Source organism: Sparus aurata, chromosome 14 (assembly GCF_900880675.1).
Source record: "Sparus aurata chromosome 14, fSpaAur1.1, whole genome shotgun sequence".
Taxonomy (NCBI): Eukaryota; Metazoa; Chordata; class Actinopteri; order Spariformes; family Sparidae; genus Sparus; species Sparus aurata.
In genome coordinates this window covers 22,325,253-22,338,346 of record NC_044200.1, presented here as the reverse complement: position 1 = coordinate 22,338,346, position 13,094 = coordinate 22,325,253, and the positions used below count along the sequence as shown (strand labels likewise).

Sequence of the window (13,094 nt, the reverse complement as noted above, 5' to 3'; positions counted from 1 at the left end):
AAACAGCTAACACCTTGATTAGCTTAGCTTAGCTTAGCTTAGCTTAGCACAGATACTGGAAACAGGGGGAAACAGCTAGCCAGGCTCTGTCCAGAAGGTAACCACCTACCAGCGTCTGTACAGCTCTAGAATTGATTTGTGTAATAATCTTTTATTCCTGGTCGATGTTTTTATAAACAGTCAGCGCGTCTCGAGCTGAACTGGTTCTGTCAGCTGTGAAGACGGTTTACAGCCCCTCAAACTGCAAATCAACAGCAGATTTATTCACATTTCATCAAGTCTCTGTGGGAGCGCTGCTGTTGTCCCGTTGTATCATACTCATCCATCATATTTAGACTTTTAAATGCTTTTATACTGTACAGAATTAACGCCAAATAGATTCTTTTAAATGTTGTACCGGCAGATGTTTCATCTCAAGAAGTTTCACAACTCGTTCTGTGATTTATCAAACGTCCGTGTGGTGACTGGAGACGCACCTGCAGTATATTCTTCTTTTCAACATTTAAACTTCGATCTTTATCCTCCCTCCGTCTGTGTCTTTCATTTCATCACTCCTCCATCTTCTCCATCTTCTCCTCTCGTAATGACCGAGTCGTCTTTGATTCTGACTCAGCTGCCTTTTTTGTCCCGGCCTCGAGAAACATCTCATAAATCTTTTGGTGTTTAGTTGACAGGTGCAAGTGTGTGTGTGTGTGTGTGTCTGGACACTGCTGCCTTGTGAACCCCAAACTCTCTTTGTCTTAGAGACAGAAGACAGAACATATGGAAGAAATGATCATTGTGTCTTAAATATAAAATAAAGTTATAACAATCTTGGCCGCTCTCAGCTTCCGTAGCTCAGGACGCAGGAAAAGATGGATTCAAGTGATTTGACAGGATTTTTTAAGCATCATATTTTCATCTTAAAGTTTTCGTTGACTCTGTTTTAACTTGTTTCCCATCGTCAGTTTTTGGGGAACACACAAACGTAAAGAGGCGTTCATCTTCCTGCCGGCAGTTTCTTTGCATGTTCAGCCACACGGAGTGAACTCTTCTTCTATGCAGACAGTTTTTCTTTGTATTCGACTGTTAAAGAATGAAACCAGACTCCATTTTTACAAAAAGAGACTTTTCGTGACTTTTTTGTACATTCTGTATATCCAAGAATTTGTAAAACATATATAGAAAAACGTATTATTATGTGTGTGCCTCATGTTTTTTACACTTGGACTGATAATAAAAATGGATTTGAGTGAAAAAAAGCAAGTGAATCTTTTCTTCGTCTCAACACTTGATGGACAATATGTTGCTAACTGGCGCCCCCTGGTGGCCAAGTCTCATATTTCTGTAGATTATTCTTAAAAACACTTAAATAAAATACATTAAAACATTATAATGACGTGTGACACCAACAGGGATTATGCAAAAAATATATATAAAGCTAATTTTTTTAGACTATTTAATGAACATTACATCTTTTTACAGATGTGGTTTATTTACTTTTTTTGACAAAAGCGGTAGAATTGTATTTTAAAGTGGTTCTTTTCTTTTTTTAAATGTAATTATTGCAGTTATTGAGATGCTAAACAAACATTCCAGCACAAATACAAGTCAAATTTAAGGTTTTATTTGACTTTTATGTTAAATTTATCAACAACTGACATTTTATTCTATATTTAGAGTGTTTAGAGAGTGTAAATGTGTTTATTTATTTGTTTAAATCAATAATTAGTGGACTGGACAAACATTTATCTTATTTTTCTAATACTTCCACTGCTGATCTTGTCTATTTTATTTATTATTAATGCTTTTCTCTGCCATAACTCCACATTTTCTATTTAAACATTTTCTGAAAACACTTAAAAAGTGTATAAAAATGAGTAATAAAAGACTAAGAATTAAACTTACAGTCTTTCCTGTTTTGCTTGAGCGCAGCTGCAAACTATGAAAAGCTGAAATTTAAACTTAAATGAATTAATTTATATGTTATCAGTCATAAAAAGCTGCTGTAGGTTCATTTTGTTCTGCTTGGGACCCTTAATCCATCTAAAAAGTAACTTTTATGTGAAAATGCGCGTAAAATGAATCAATTATAGTGCAGATAAAGTGAATTTGATGACCTTGAATTAATAATTAAGGGGTTAAAGAGAATATGTAAATGTGCACTGGTTGAGAAAAGTGTTTTTAATGGAAGCTTTTGATTCGGTTGATTTGAGTTGAAACGTGTTTTCCGACGGTCCCTGCTCAGTCCGTGAAGGCAGCAGCAGCGTCCTGGTCTGAGCCGGTCTGGACTCTGGAAGCTGGACTACGTCAACAGGAGAGAGGAGACCGTCCCAGCCCTCAGAGGAGCTGAGCAGAGGCGGCGCGCTCCCAAACATCCCCAAACAGAAGGAGACGAGCCTGTGCGCCTTCGCTTCCTGCAGGTGGACATGTTGGATCCGTGCGTAATTACGCACTGAAGTCGGATTAAAGCAGTTGATTTTTTCTCTCGACCTTTTAGGAGGAGAAGCAGAAGATGTTGGCGAGGAAAAGCATCATCCCGGAGGAGTTCGGGCTGCCGGGGCTCGCCTCCCGCATGCCCCGCAAGCCGGTGTTCAGGGACCGCGTGAACAAAGCGCGCTTCATCGCCAAAAACGGCTCGTGCAACCTGGCGCACAAGAACATCCGCGAGCAGGGCCGCTTCCTGCAGGACGTGTTCACCACGCTGGTCGACCTGAAATGGCGCTTCACGCTGGTCATCTTCACCACCACGTTTGTCAGCAGCTGGCTGCTGTTCGCCATGAGCTGGTGGCTGGTGGCGTTTGCGCACGGAGACCTGGACCCGGAGCGGCAGAACGGGACCCACTGCGTCACCGACGTCAAGTAAGAAACACTCAGACAGCTTTAATCTTCATGAAAGGTGGAATTTAGATTGTGAACGAGTGTTTGATGAGACTTTAAACTTGTTTAATTTGCGACAAAAACATTTCCATCCATCCTTCACTCCCACCCTCCTCCTCCTCTTCCCCCTCTTCTTCTTCTTCTTCTTCTCTTCCTCCATTTTTAAACTCCAAAGAGGAAGAGGTGGAGAGGGAGAGACAGATATTAATTATGACAGGAAGTCAGGGAACTCTTGCTCGCATAACTTCAGGGGGAATAAAGAAAAGTTTGGAGGAGGAGGAGGAGGAGGAGGAGGAGGGAGAGTTTGGCACCTCCTCCCTTCCTTCAGTCCTCCTTCCTTCATCCCGACTCTCCGTTTACTCAGACACTGTGCGAGTACAACTTTGAAGTACTTGTAGTGTTTTCATTTCCTGCTTCTTTTTACTTTGACTTCACCACATTAACTAAACTGATAGAGTTCAGATTAAAAGATTAGTTCAACCAAAAAATGAAAATGTGGTCATCATCTTCTCCCTCCATGCTGATGGAGAGTCAGGTGGCTCCAGACTTGTTTAAAAACCACCCACAGAAATGTCTCCATCCCAAATTACTTTGAAAAGACGTTATCAACACCCTCATTGCTCGTAACTTAGCAGCTACAGTGAAGATTTTTACTCAAAAAGGAGCGTAAATAACTTATTTTCAAATCAGTTTGGGAACTCAAGGGCTTCCAGAGACACCAGACGAGCAAAATCCACCAGACTGGACTGGTAATACCTGATCTCACCACCAGATGTCACAGGAAAGTAACCGTGAATGAGAGTGCAGCAGCTCTACAGTCCATCAGGACAACTGTGACTCACCGTGTTTTCATTTTTCTCAATTTAACTTAACAAAATAAAACTTCAGTGTGGTGAAACTGGACGACAGACGACAGAAGCGACGTTCAAAGACGTCCACATAGTCGATGAGTCTTCTGCAACACGTTCCTGTTAATATTTCACAATAAAAGCCTTGTTAACCAAATAAAATATTCCACTAAACTGTTTAATTTAAAGCCCATTCTCCTGCTAACCAGCCGCATGCTGCTCGTTCTCTGCACACGACGATTGGTCGGTTGGGAACGACTGGGCATATAAACATATATAAAGTTATTAAGTAGCTCAACTTCCTGCAGCTACAACAGTAAACTGCTGCTCTGACATTCATGCATCACTGTAAATAATTGATTCTTCAGTCGGAGGGGACAAATTTCAGCTTGTGATGCTTTTATTTTTCACTCAAGTCAAGGATCTGATTAATCCTTCCAATCACTCCCATTCATATCCTTGAACACACATAAGAAGTGAAGATAAGAAGAAATAAATGATATCCTTGAATGCGTCTTAAGCAACGTCAAACAGCTGCAACTGCTGCTTTGTGAATGTTTCGTCTGCTCATAACCGACCAGATAGAAACAAAATGTTGCCTTAAAAGGGAGCGAGCGTCCTCATAGAAAGGGTCAGAGTGATTTAAGATGGATTCACTAAACGTCAGAAACATTTAAAGCTGCTTTTCCCATCAAGTCTGCCAGAAGCTCAGAGTTGGCCCTGAAACAGAATGAAACTGAAACTGCCTTCAAACAGAAACTCTTTCTCTGACTCTTTCTCTCTCCAGGTCGTTCACGTCGGCCTTCCTGTTCTCCATCGAGGTTCAGGTGACCATCGGCTTCGGAGGGCGGATGATAACGGAGCAGTGTCCGACGGCCATCACCCTCCTCATCATGCAGAACATCGTGGGACTCATCGTCAACGCCGTCATGCTCGGTGAGACTCAAGACGACGTTCACAGGATGACGAAGGTCCGACTGAAGCTGCTCCAGTAAAAATACAAAAGTATAAAGTTTGAGTCTCGGACCGGTTCACCATCTTGCACGCCGTCCCAAACTCTTCTTTTCTCTGCTCCGGGGAATAAGAAGTGAGGATATCAGTTATCAGTTATTGATCGGACACTGAAGCTGATACATCAAAACATCTCTGGAGGTTCATTAAATTCACGAGTACCTGCTCCTAGGCTTGATCGGTTATTTTGTTTTTTCTGATTCATGATCTAGTTAAAAGTCTCAGAGCAACAAAAAGACAACAAACAACTTTCTATATTCATCAGAAACATTTTTCTTTTCATGATCTGTAGTTTCCCTCATCGACTGATTAAAGTCCTGAGCGTTGGGTTTGATATGTACACTGTGTCATCGTCCCTGAAACATTCAGCCTCCGGATGCACGATATGGATTATTTTTCAGCCGATACGATAAGTACGATAATTACCAGACTCTCATGGCCGATACTGATAAAATAACTGATAACAGAAACCAACATTTTTATGGTTTTTCATGCACATCTGAGTGTAAGAAAGTGAGCGTGAGCGAAGATGGTTTTATTCGATATTCCAGCTGTGATCAGACTCTTTCCCTCGTGTCGTTTTCTTCTTCAGAGGAAAGTTTCCTCTTCGTTTCTTCTCTCCTCCTGTGGTTTCCTCGCATCCTCTGAGCGAGGGACGACGCCACAAGGAGACGATGCAATTAAAATAAAAGTTGATGTAACTAGTAACTAAAGCTTACAGATGAAGTAAAAAGTAGATTATTTCCTCTGACATAAGTAGGAAGGAACAAACAGAAAGTGAAGTACAAGTACCACAAAGTACAACACTCGATGTACTTAGTTACATTCCACAAAATCTAAAATTTCTGATCTCTTGTCTCGTCTCGTCCTCAGGTTGTATCTTCATGAAGACGGCTCAGTCGAACCGTCGAGCGGAGACGCTGATCTTCAGCCGTCACGCCGTGATCGCCGTCAGAAACAACCGACTGTGTTTTATGATTCGTATCGGAGATCTGAGGAAGAGTATGATCATAGGAGCCACCGTCAGGTTACAGGTGACTGTCTGTTTGTTCGCCTCTGAGCTGAAGTCTCACAGAAAAAGATTTAAATGACCTCATGATTGATCAGGAGAGTAATCCGCCTGCAGGTGGTGAGGAAGACGACCACACCGGAGGGCGAGGTGATCCCCATCCATCAGATCGACGTCCAGACGGAGAGCGCCGTGGCGAGCAACAGCCTGTTCCTGCTCGCCCCGCTCATCATCTGCCACATCATCGACAAGAACAGGTAGAGACACGAAGGACACGAGGCGACATTACATCACGTTTCTCTCGGCCTCTGAAAAGTGTTCAGACGACTCTTTGGTTGAATCTCTTCTGAACACTGTGTGTGACTCACTACCTCCATCTGCTGGACACACACAAACCTCTCAAACTTGTACTTCCTTGACTCCTTTCCTTGCTTCCTCTCCTCACGTCTAAGGCCCTCTCCTATAAGACTGCAAGAAGATGAGGCGAGTTAGTGACGAGGAGAGACTCGAGGCAGCAGATATTTAACAAAATGAGACATCCACGCTTCGTTTTTTTAAAGCAACACCAGTTAAATCTGACACGGCTGCATCATCCGTTAATTGTTGTGTTAAAGCCCACTGCTGTGTTTTATGACCTCTTGACACATGACAACTTATTAACTTTTAATTCACTTCACAATCTTGCAGACGGTAGAGAGAGAAGTGTTTTACAAATGCCGTCCATGACCGAGTTGTCTGTGCCGTCAGCCCGCTGTACGACCTGTCGGCGATGGAGCTGCAGTGCAGCGACCTGGAGGTGATCGTCATCCTGGAGGGCGTCGTGGAGACGACGGGGATCACCACGCAGGCCCGCACCTCCTACGTCTCCGAGGAGATCCAGTGGGGTCACCGCTTCGTTCCCATAGTAACAGAGGAGGAGGGCGTGTACTCCGTGGATTACTCCAAGTTCGGTAACACAGTCAAGGTACCAGCCATCAGTCAGGATACGACTGATGCTTTTATTTTGTTAAATACTTTTTATTCTTACAGTATGACACATCAGTCAGTTACCTATCAATAATCATTATTTACTGACATCGCTTACGTCTCTAAATGTTCTGTCGTGGGTCCTGAAGGTGGCGACGCCGCGCTGCAGCGCCAGAGAACTGGACGAGAAGCCGTCCATCTTAATCCAGACTCTCCAGAAGAGTGAGCTGTCGCACCAGAACTCGCTGAGGAAGCGGAACTCCATGCGACGCAACAACTCCATGCGCAAAGGCGGAAGCAGCGGGAACCTGCGCAGGAACAACTCGGCGCTCGCCATGCCCAAAGTCCAGTTCTTCACCCCGACCGACGGAGGCCAGAGCCTGAACGCCGTCACCTGACATGAGGCCTGCCTCCTGCTGGCCGGCCTGCTCCTCCTGGTGGGAAGGAGGATTGTGGGTGTCGGCGTTTCTCCTGCTCTGATGGGACTCGTGCTTTTTCTGTTTCCTGCCGTATCTCGGCTCGTCTCCCAACACTTTTACTGTTAATGTTACTCCGTGTTTACACTCACGGAGTAATGTAGATATTATTTTAATTAGCTGTTCAAATTGATGACATCATCACTCGTTCAGAAAACATTTGACAGCGCTAAGAGACCATATTCACGCGGCGGCCATCTTATATCGGACTTTGATAATGTTGTGTTGCTGTCTTCCAGGATATACGTGATGACTAAGAGCTGCTGGAAAGTGAAAATCCAAAGAGACATCAGGCCGTAACACAACATATTCAATAACCTTCTGCTAGAAAGGTTGTATTGGCGTGAAATTTGGTGTGTGGGTGTGGCTTAAGAATCGTTACAAGTCCTGAAAATGAAAGGTCTTTACATCTTTTTGTTCCAGAGTTATAATCGCATATTTAAATGTGTAACACTGTCAAACTATTCTGTTAGCTACGAAGTTGTTTAATGCTAGCATTAGCTGTTGCTAAGCTGATAGGTAACCAAATATGTTGCTTTTTTCTGAAACACGGCCCAGTTTTGCTCTGGATTTTCACAATCTAACGTCTTTTCAGTTCAATCAGGATGCGCTGAAAGTATAAAATTAGTCAGATTGCGTACGATTATTCAACTTGCGACCTGGAACACAGCAGCACGACATTTTAGCTTCTCGTCGAGTGAGATGTCAGAGAAAAATGGCCGCGGCATGAACACGGTCTCTCGAGTGAACACGAACCAAAACAAAAACATTTCTTGATTTTTGTTTCTTTTTTTCAGTTGTTCAGTGTTTTTCTGTTCATTATCATTAAAAGCAGTAGTTACAAACATTGAGTCTTTATTTAAAGTCACAGTTTAACTACCAGTAGTGGAAACTAGTGGCAACCAATCACTGTACTGTACATGTGTGTGTGTTTCACTTTATTGTGTCGTTGGTGTCCTGTGAGAATAAATGCACTCACTTCGTCTGAATGTTGTGTCCGATCTGCTCAAATGATCCAAGTGAGGAAGTTTGTTCATTTAGTAGATAGTACAAACACAACGTGAAAAATTTAGCAGATTTGCACCAAATTATAATGCTGCTATAATGTTTACTGTAAAATATGAACCACAAAAAGGGAAAAAAACACCTTAAGAATATTTTCACGGTTTATTTACAGCTTCATTTAGTTATTTAGTTTGTGGAGTTTAATTTTAAATACTATTTTATTACATTTTTTGGGGAAAAACGATTTTAATTTAAATGTATCCACTTTCTACAGATGAGTTAGTTAATGTTTGCTTCTTATTTTTCTCTTCTGAATTAATTACTGTAAAATGCATTTTAAATCTGGTTAAAAATAAAACTTAAAGGTTGAAAAAATGTTTTGGGGGAATTTTAAAAATGCTAATTCTAAATGTTATTAAAATAAAATTAAAATGTTGATTGGAAAAATAAATAAAAATTCTGATTCGGGTCTTTTATAGCAAATATGTTTAGTAAATAATACTATAATATATCTTAAGTATACAAGTGTATTTTAATTTGTACATTTAATTATTTTTACAAACTCATTTCTAAACGCCTGGCTCTTTTGCGGTTGGATTGGCTCTTGGTCTGTCCTACGCGTCGATGACGTCGCCGCACCCGGAAGTGTAAGCGGGAAGGTGAAGCTACGAGGAGAAACATGGCTCGTAGGTTGTTGTGCAGAGCTGTCGGAGTGTTTCAGCTCAGCAGGACATCAGCTCAGCTGACAGGGAGTCGGTTTTACTCTCAGACTGAAGCGGAGCCGCTGACAGTGAGACAGCAAAACAACGGAATCAGGTGCAGTAAACAAATGTGTCCGTGAGTCTGTCCTTCTGAACTACCTGACAGCTGCAGGTGCTCCCAGGTAGAAACTGTGCATTTATGGAGAGATTACAGATTTTAACAACAACATGACGTTACATTGGTACATATTGAACTTCATTGTACATGTCAAGGTCTTGAGGTAAATTCGGCATACGTATTATTCATGTGTAGAATATATTTTTGTGATAAAATGTCAAAGTTTGGATCGTATTGATACCTGCGTCAGCGTACAGTTAAGTAAACATGTCTCTCTAAAAGACAGCATGAGAGGCTACGGAGTCCGGGGAGTGTCATCAAGCAAAAAATAAAAAAATTAATAATCCGTTCCACTCAACTATATGTCATGTGTCATGTGCTTATATTGCACTATTTAGGCCTCTGAAGTTGCTGATCAAATAATTACAATACGTAATAATAATTAAATATCTGGAAATCAAGAAGTTTATAAGCTAAACAGTAAAATAGCACCATCTTGGCCAGCTGTTGTGCATACCCTCTTTTTGAGTACCTTTATAATTGATTTATTTTTCTGATAATAGTCACTAAATTACTATCTTTATTTTGGGTATTACAATTTTTAGCTAAGTTACTGAATAATTACTGAATCTGTGTATGCCCAGTTAAAGAACGTGCACTGTTCATTAAAAAAAGCTCTTAAGTCTTATTGTTCTTGGTGTGTGCCTTATTTTATGTATATATGTAAATGACTAAAGGAAATTACAAGTTAAATTGCTACGTTTTTAAATGGAGTTTGGTTTAAATGAATCAAGGAAATGCAACACGATCTCTCTGGTAAAACAGGTTGTACTAGTCAGATTGAAGTTTTGCTAAATCTTTTGACAGTGTACTACAGTGTCTGTAGTATTCATAGTAAACTGAGTTTAAAGTTACTAAACTGCAGATCATTCTTATTCTTTTAATCTCCTTCGTTTGTTGTGCACAATTTCAGAAAGATGTACAGAATCAATGTCACAGCAGAGTTTGGTGCCTTTCTGGAAGAGCATAAACCACTAATATTGTGAAGTGAAACAGAAGCTTAGATGGACAAAACACCATCGTTAAGTGTTAAGTATTTTTCTTCTTCCAGGAGAATCATTTTAAATAATCCCAAGAAGAGGAATGCCCTGTCTCTGTCCATGCTCGAGTCCCTCAGAGAAAACATCCTCACTGATGTCGACAGCGATGATCTCAGAGTTATTATCATATCAGGTAGTTACTCAGTCTGAGTTTATGTGATTAAGAGTAAACATGCTAGTATAAACCTTGTAATATCTGCGTGTGTTGTCAGCCAAAGGTCCAGTGTTTTCCTCCGGACACGACCTGAAGGAGCTGACGTCGACTCAGGGCAGAGAGTATCACACAAAGGTGTTTCAAACCTGTTCAGAGGTGAGTTTCTTCTTGTGTCTCCTCTTTTTCTTTCTTCTAATCCAAGGAGCTTTATTCTTACAAATAACTCACCCTCTCTTGTATTTCAGGTGATGACTCTGATACAAGACATACCTGTGCCGGTCATCGCCATGGTGAATGGTGTTGCCACAGCTGCCGGCTGCCAGCTCGTTGCCAGCTGCGACGTTGCCGTGGTTACGGAGAAGTCCACCTTCGCCACTCCGGGCGTCAACGTGGGTCTGTTCTGCTCGACGCCGGCGGTGGCCATCGGGCGAGCCGTGCCGAGGAAGGTAAGAGCTGAACACACTCGTCTACTTCAGGTGTGTTTTTAACTGATGTTTAATTTATTTATGATTATAAAATGATATGATAGTGAAATCCAGTGATCAAGTGTGAAATATCCTGCCCAATAATAACAAATCAATATAGTGAGATTAATTGGCAGCTGCCTACAAAGATCCAGTACCAATTCCTAACTGATACTCTGCCTCATTATTTTTTACCAGGTTGCCATGGAGATGCTGTTCACAGGAACTCCCATCTCCTCCCATGATGCTTTGCTGCACGGTCTGGTCAGTAAGGTGGTGCCAGAAGAGCGACTGGAGGAGGAGACGTTAGCCATCGCCCAGCGGGTGTGTCAGGCCAGCCGACCTGTCGTGGCCCTCGGCAAGGCCACTTTTCAGAGGTAACGACAGAACAATTTCACCTTTTTCTTTGTTTTGTTGTTTTTGTAAAGTCCAGGGATACTTGAGGGTTCAAAAAAAGAACTGTAATTGTATCCAAGTGCGATATAAATGCATTTTTTGTTAGCTGGAATTACTGAAGTATGTTTTTAGGTAAATATTGTAGTCATTTCCACTGATAAACAAAATATGGGGCACTGATAGATAAAACTAAACATCTTTCATAATAATTAGGATTCCTGTGTCATGTTGTATTTTTCTCTCCTTTGTGTCCTCCAAAGACAAATGGCTCAAGGTCGAGATGCAGCGTATGCCACCGCCTCCAAGGTAATGGTTGACAACTTGGCTCTGAGAGATGGACAGGAGGGGATCCGGGCCTTCATAGAGAAACGCAAACCAGTGTGGAGCAATAAAGCAGAAAAAGCTCATGACTGATTGACTGTTGGAGACTCACATGGTTTTCAGTCACTGGTGTGGAATAATTAGCTCCAGTCCCAAGCTAATGTATGAGCTGTTCTGCTGGTAAATGGTTGATATGTAATTTTCAAGTCGACAATGATTGAACTTTGAATTATTGATCCTGTCTTCCTTGAGGATTTCTTCCATTTTGCTAAACAATTTTGTGCCTTGAAAGCTTTAATGTGGAAATAAGGAAGTTACCACCCAGAACACTCAAGATGTTTAATGACATATTGGAGTCATAAAGCTAATGGAGAATACGTGCTGCTCACTGTATTTGTATGATGTTAAATGATGTTTAATAATGTTAATATGGTTCGAATCAGTAGAACTTTTGGAAGTAAAAATCTACATTGTTTATTGCATGGCTTTGTTGGTGAGTGAAAGTTTAATCTCTTTCATGGCTCGTAGGAACATGAACATTTCCCGAATAAATCATGAGCACCAAAGATACCAGAAAACATGAAAACATCTGGTTCTTTAAAGGTTCTAGTTGATTCATTTCCAACTCGTCAAAAACTGATGCTTTGGGATCGTAGGACAGGGTGGCTGCCACCTCAAAGAGTCAGTTTTTAACAAGTTGGGAAACCCGGAGCTTCACTATATGACAAGTTGGGAATAAGACTCAAAAATCCACTTTTTCTCACAAAAAGCACCTTTAATGAAATGTCAAAGATACAAGTTTAATACAAGTTTGTGTAATAAAAAGTATGTACGAAAGGTGTTAACAGTTGTATTTTTTTGCAGATTATTTTTTCCCCTATTTGCGCCAACAAATCATTTCAAATTTGTTATTTGTTTAGATCTTATGGTTGCCCATTAATTTTAAACTACTAATAACTTCAAACTACAAGAAATGGAAACTGGATTCGAATAGAGTATCTTACTGTGAGGTTCATTAATCTGTGTTAATGTTTTGTTGTTTGAAATGTGCGTGATTAACAGGGCTTTTAGTTTTTTTTGTTTTTGATGTTTGGAGGAGACACGTCATATCCGGTCGCCATCTTGGTTTAGCGGTAACTTTGGAAACAAGCCAAAAGTGATTTTTTGTCGGAAAGATAACTTTTAAAAAACACAGACAGGAAAGTGAGATAGGATTAAAGAAATGCACCCAAACAACGGTAAGTGTTGTTTTTAATGTCCTCTGGAATTATTAAAAATCGTCAGTTATTTATATTTAAGAAGTAATGACTGGCTAGCTCGCGGGCGACCGTTTGTCCCGTTAATTTTAGCTAGCTAACTTAGCCGTTAGCCCAAACCGCTCCACCCAACTGTTCCTGTCGTTTCGCCGGTTTTCTACTTGACTTCCTGCCGACAGGTGATCCAATCTGAGCACCGGCTGCTTGTGCTTACATGTGTACAGTCCTGCATCAGTTTTACTGGATGTTTGTTGTTGTAATGCAGCGTTTTGAAACAGGCTGCTTCCAAAATCCATCATACTGTAATATTTATACTTATGTCATAGGCTACTTGGGGAATTTCATTTTTTTTCTCTGGTAATAATGCTCTCACACAGACATCATGAACTCCCCTGCATGGGCTTGGAATG

At 41.1% G+C, this 13,094-nt stretch overlaps 2 protein-coding genes and 1 long non-coding RNA gene across 5 annotated transcripts in view; all 3 read left to right on the top strand.

Moving 5' to 3' along the window:
- Positions 1–2,214: 2,214 nt before the first annotated feature.
- Positions 2,215–8,158, top strand: kcnj8 (potassium inwardly rectifying channel subfamily J member 8). The gene is made up of 6 exons (XM_030440674.1): positions 2,215–2,841; positions 4,495–4,643; positions 5,592–5,752; positions 5,845–5,984; positions 6,475–6,691; positions 6,843–8,158. The coding sequence occupies exons 1-6, from the start codon at positions 2,495–2,497 to the stop codon at positions 7,089–7,091; spliced, it is 1,263 nt and encodes a 420-aa protein (XP_030296534.1). The 5' UTR covers positions 2,215–2,494; the 3' UTR covers positions 7,092–8,158.
- Positions 8,159–8,799: 641 nt separating this feature from the next.
- On the top strand, positions 8,800–12,269 carry echdc3 (enoyl CoA hydratase domain containing 3). Its single transcript, XM_030440675.1, has 6 exons — positions 8,800–8,990; positions 10,105–10,226; positions 10,306–10,403; positions 10,493–10,693; positions 10,910–11,088; positions 11,368–12,269. The coding sequence occupies exons 1-6, from the start codon at positions 8,854–8,856 to the stop codon at positions 11,519–11,521; spliced, it is 891 nt and encodes a 296-aa protein (XP_030296535.1). The 5' UTR covers positions 8,800–8,853; the 3' UTR covers positions 11,522–12,269.
- A 280-nt stretch (positions 12,270–12,549) lies between these two features.
- Positions 12,550–13,094, top strand: part of LOC115595422 (uncharacterized) — a 55,671-nt gene continuing 55,126 nt past the window's right edge. For 2 of the 3 annotated variants that reach the window (XR_003986696.1, XR_003986698.1), the window contains exon 1: positions 12,550–12,666. This is a non-coding gene — a long non-coding RNA (uncharacterized LOC115595422). Of the gene's footprint in view, positions 12,667–12,776; positions 12,864–13,094 lie in introns of those variants that run through there. The other variant, XR_003986697.1, reaches the window with a different exon arrangement.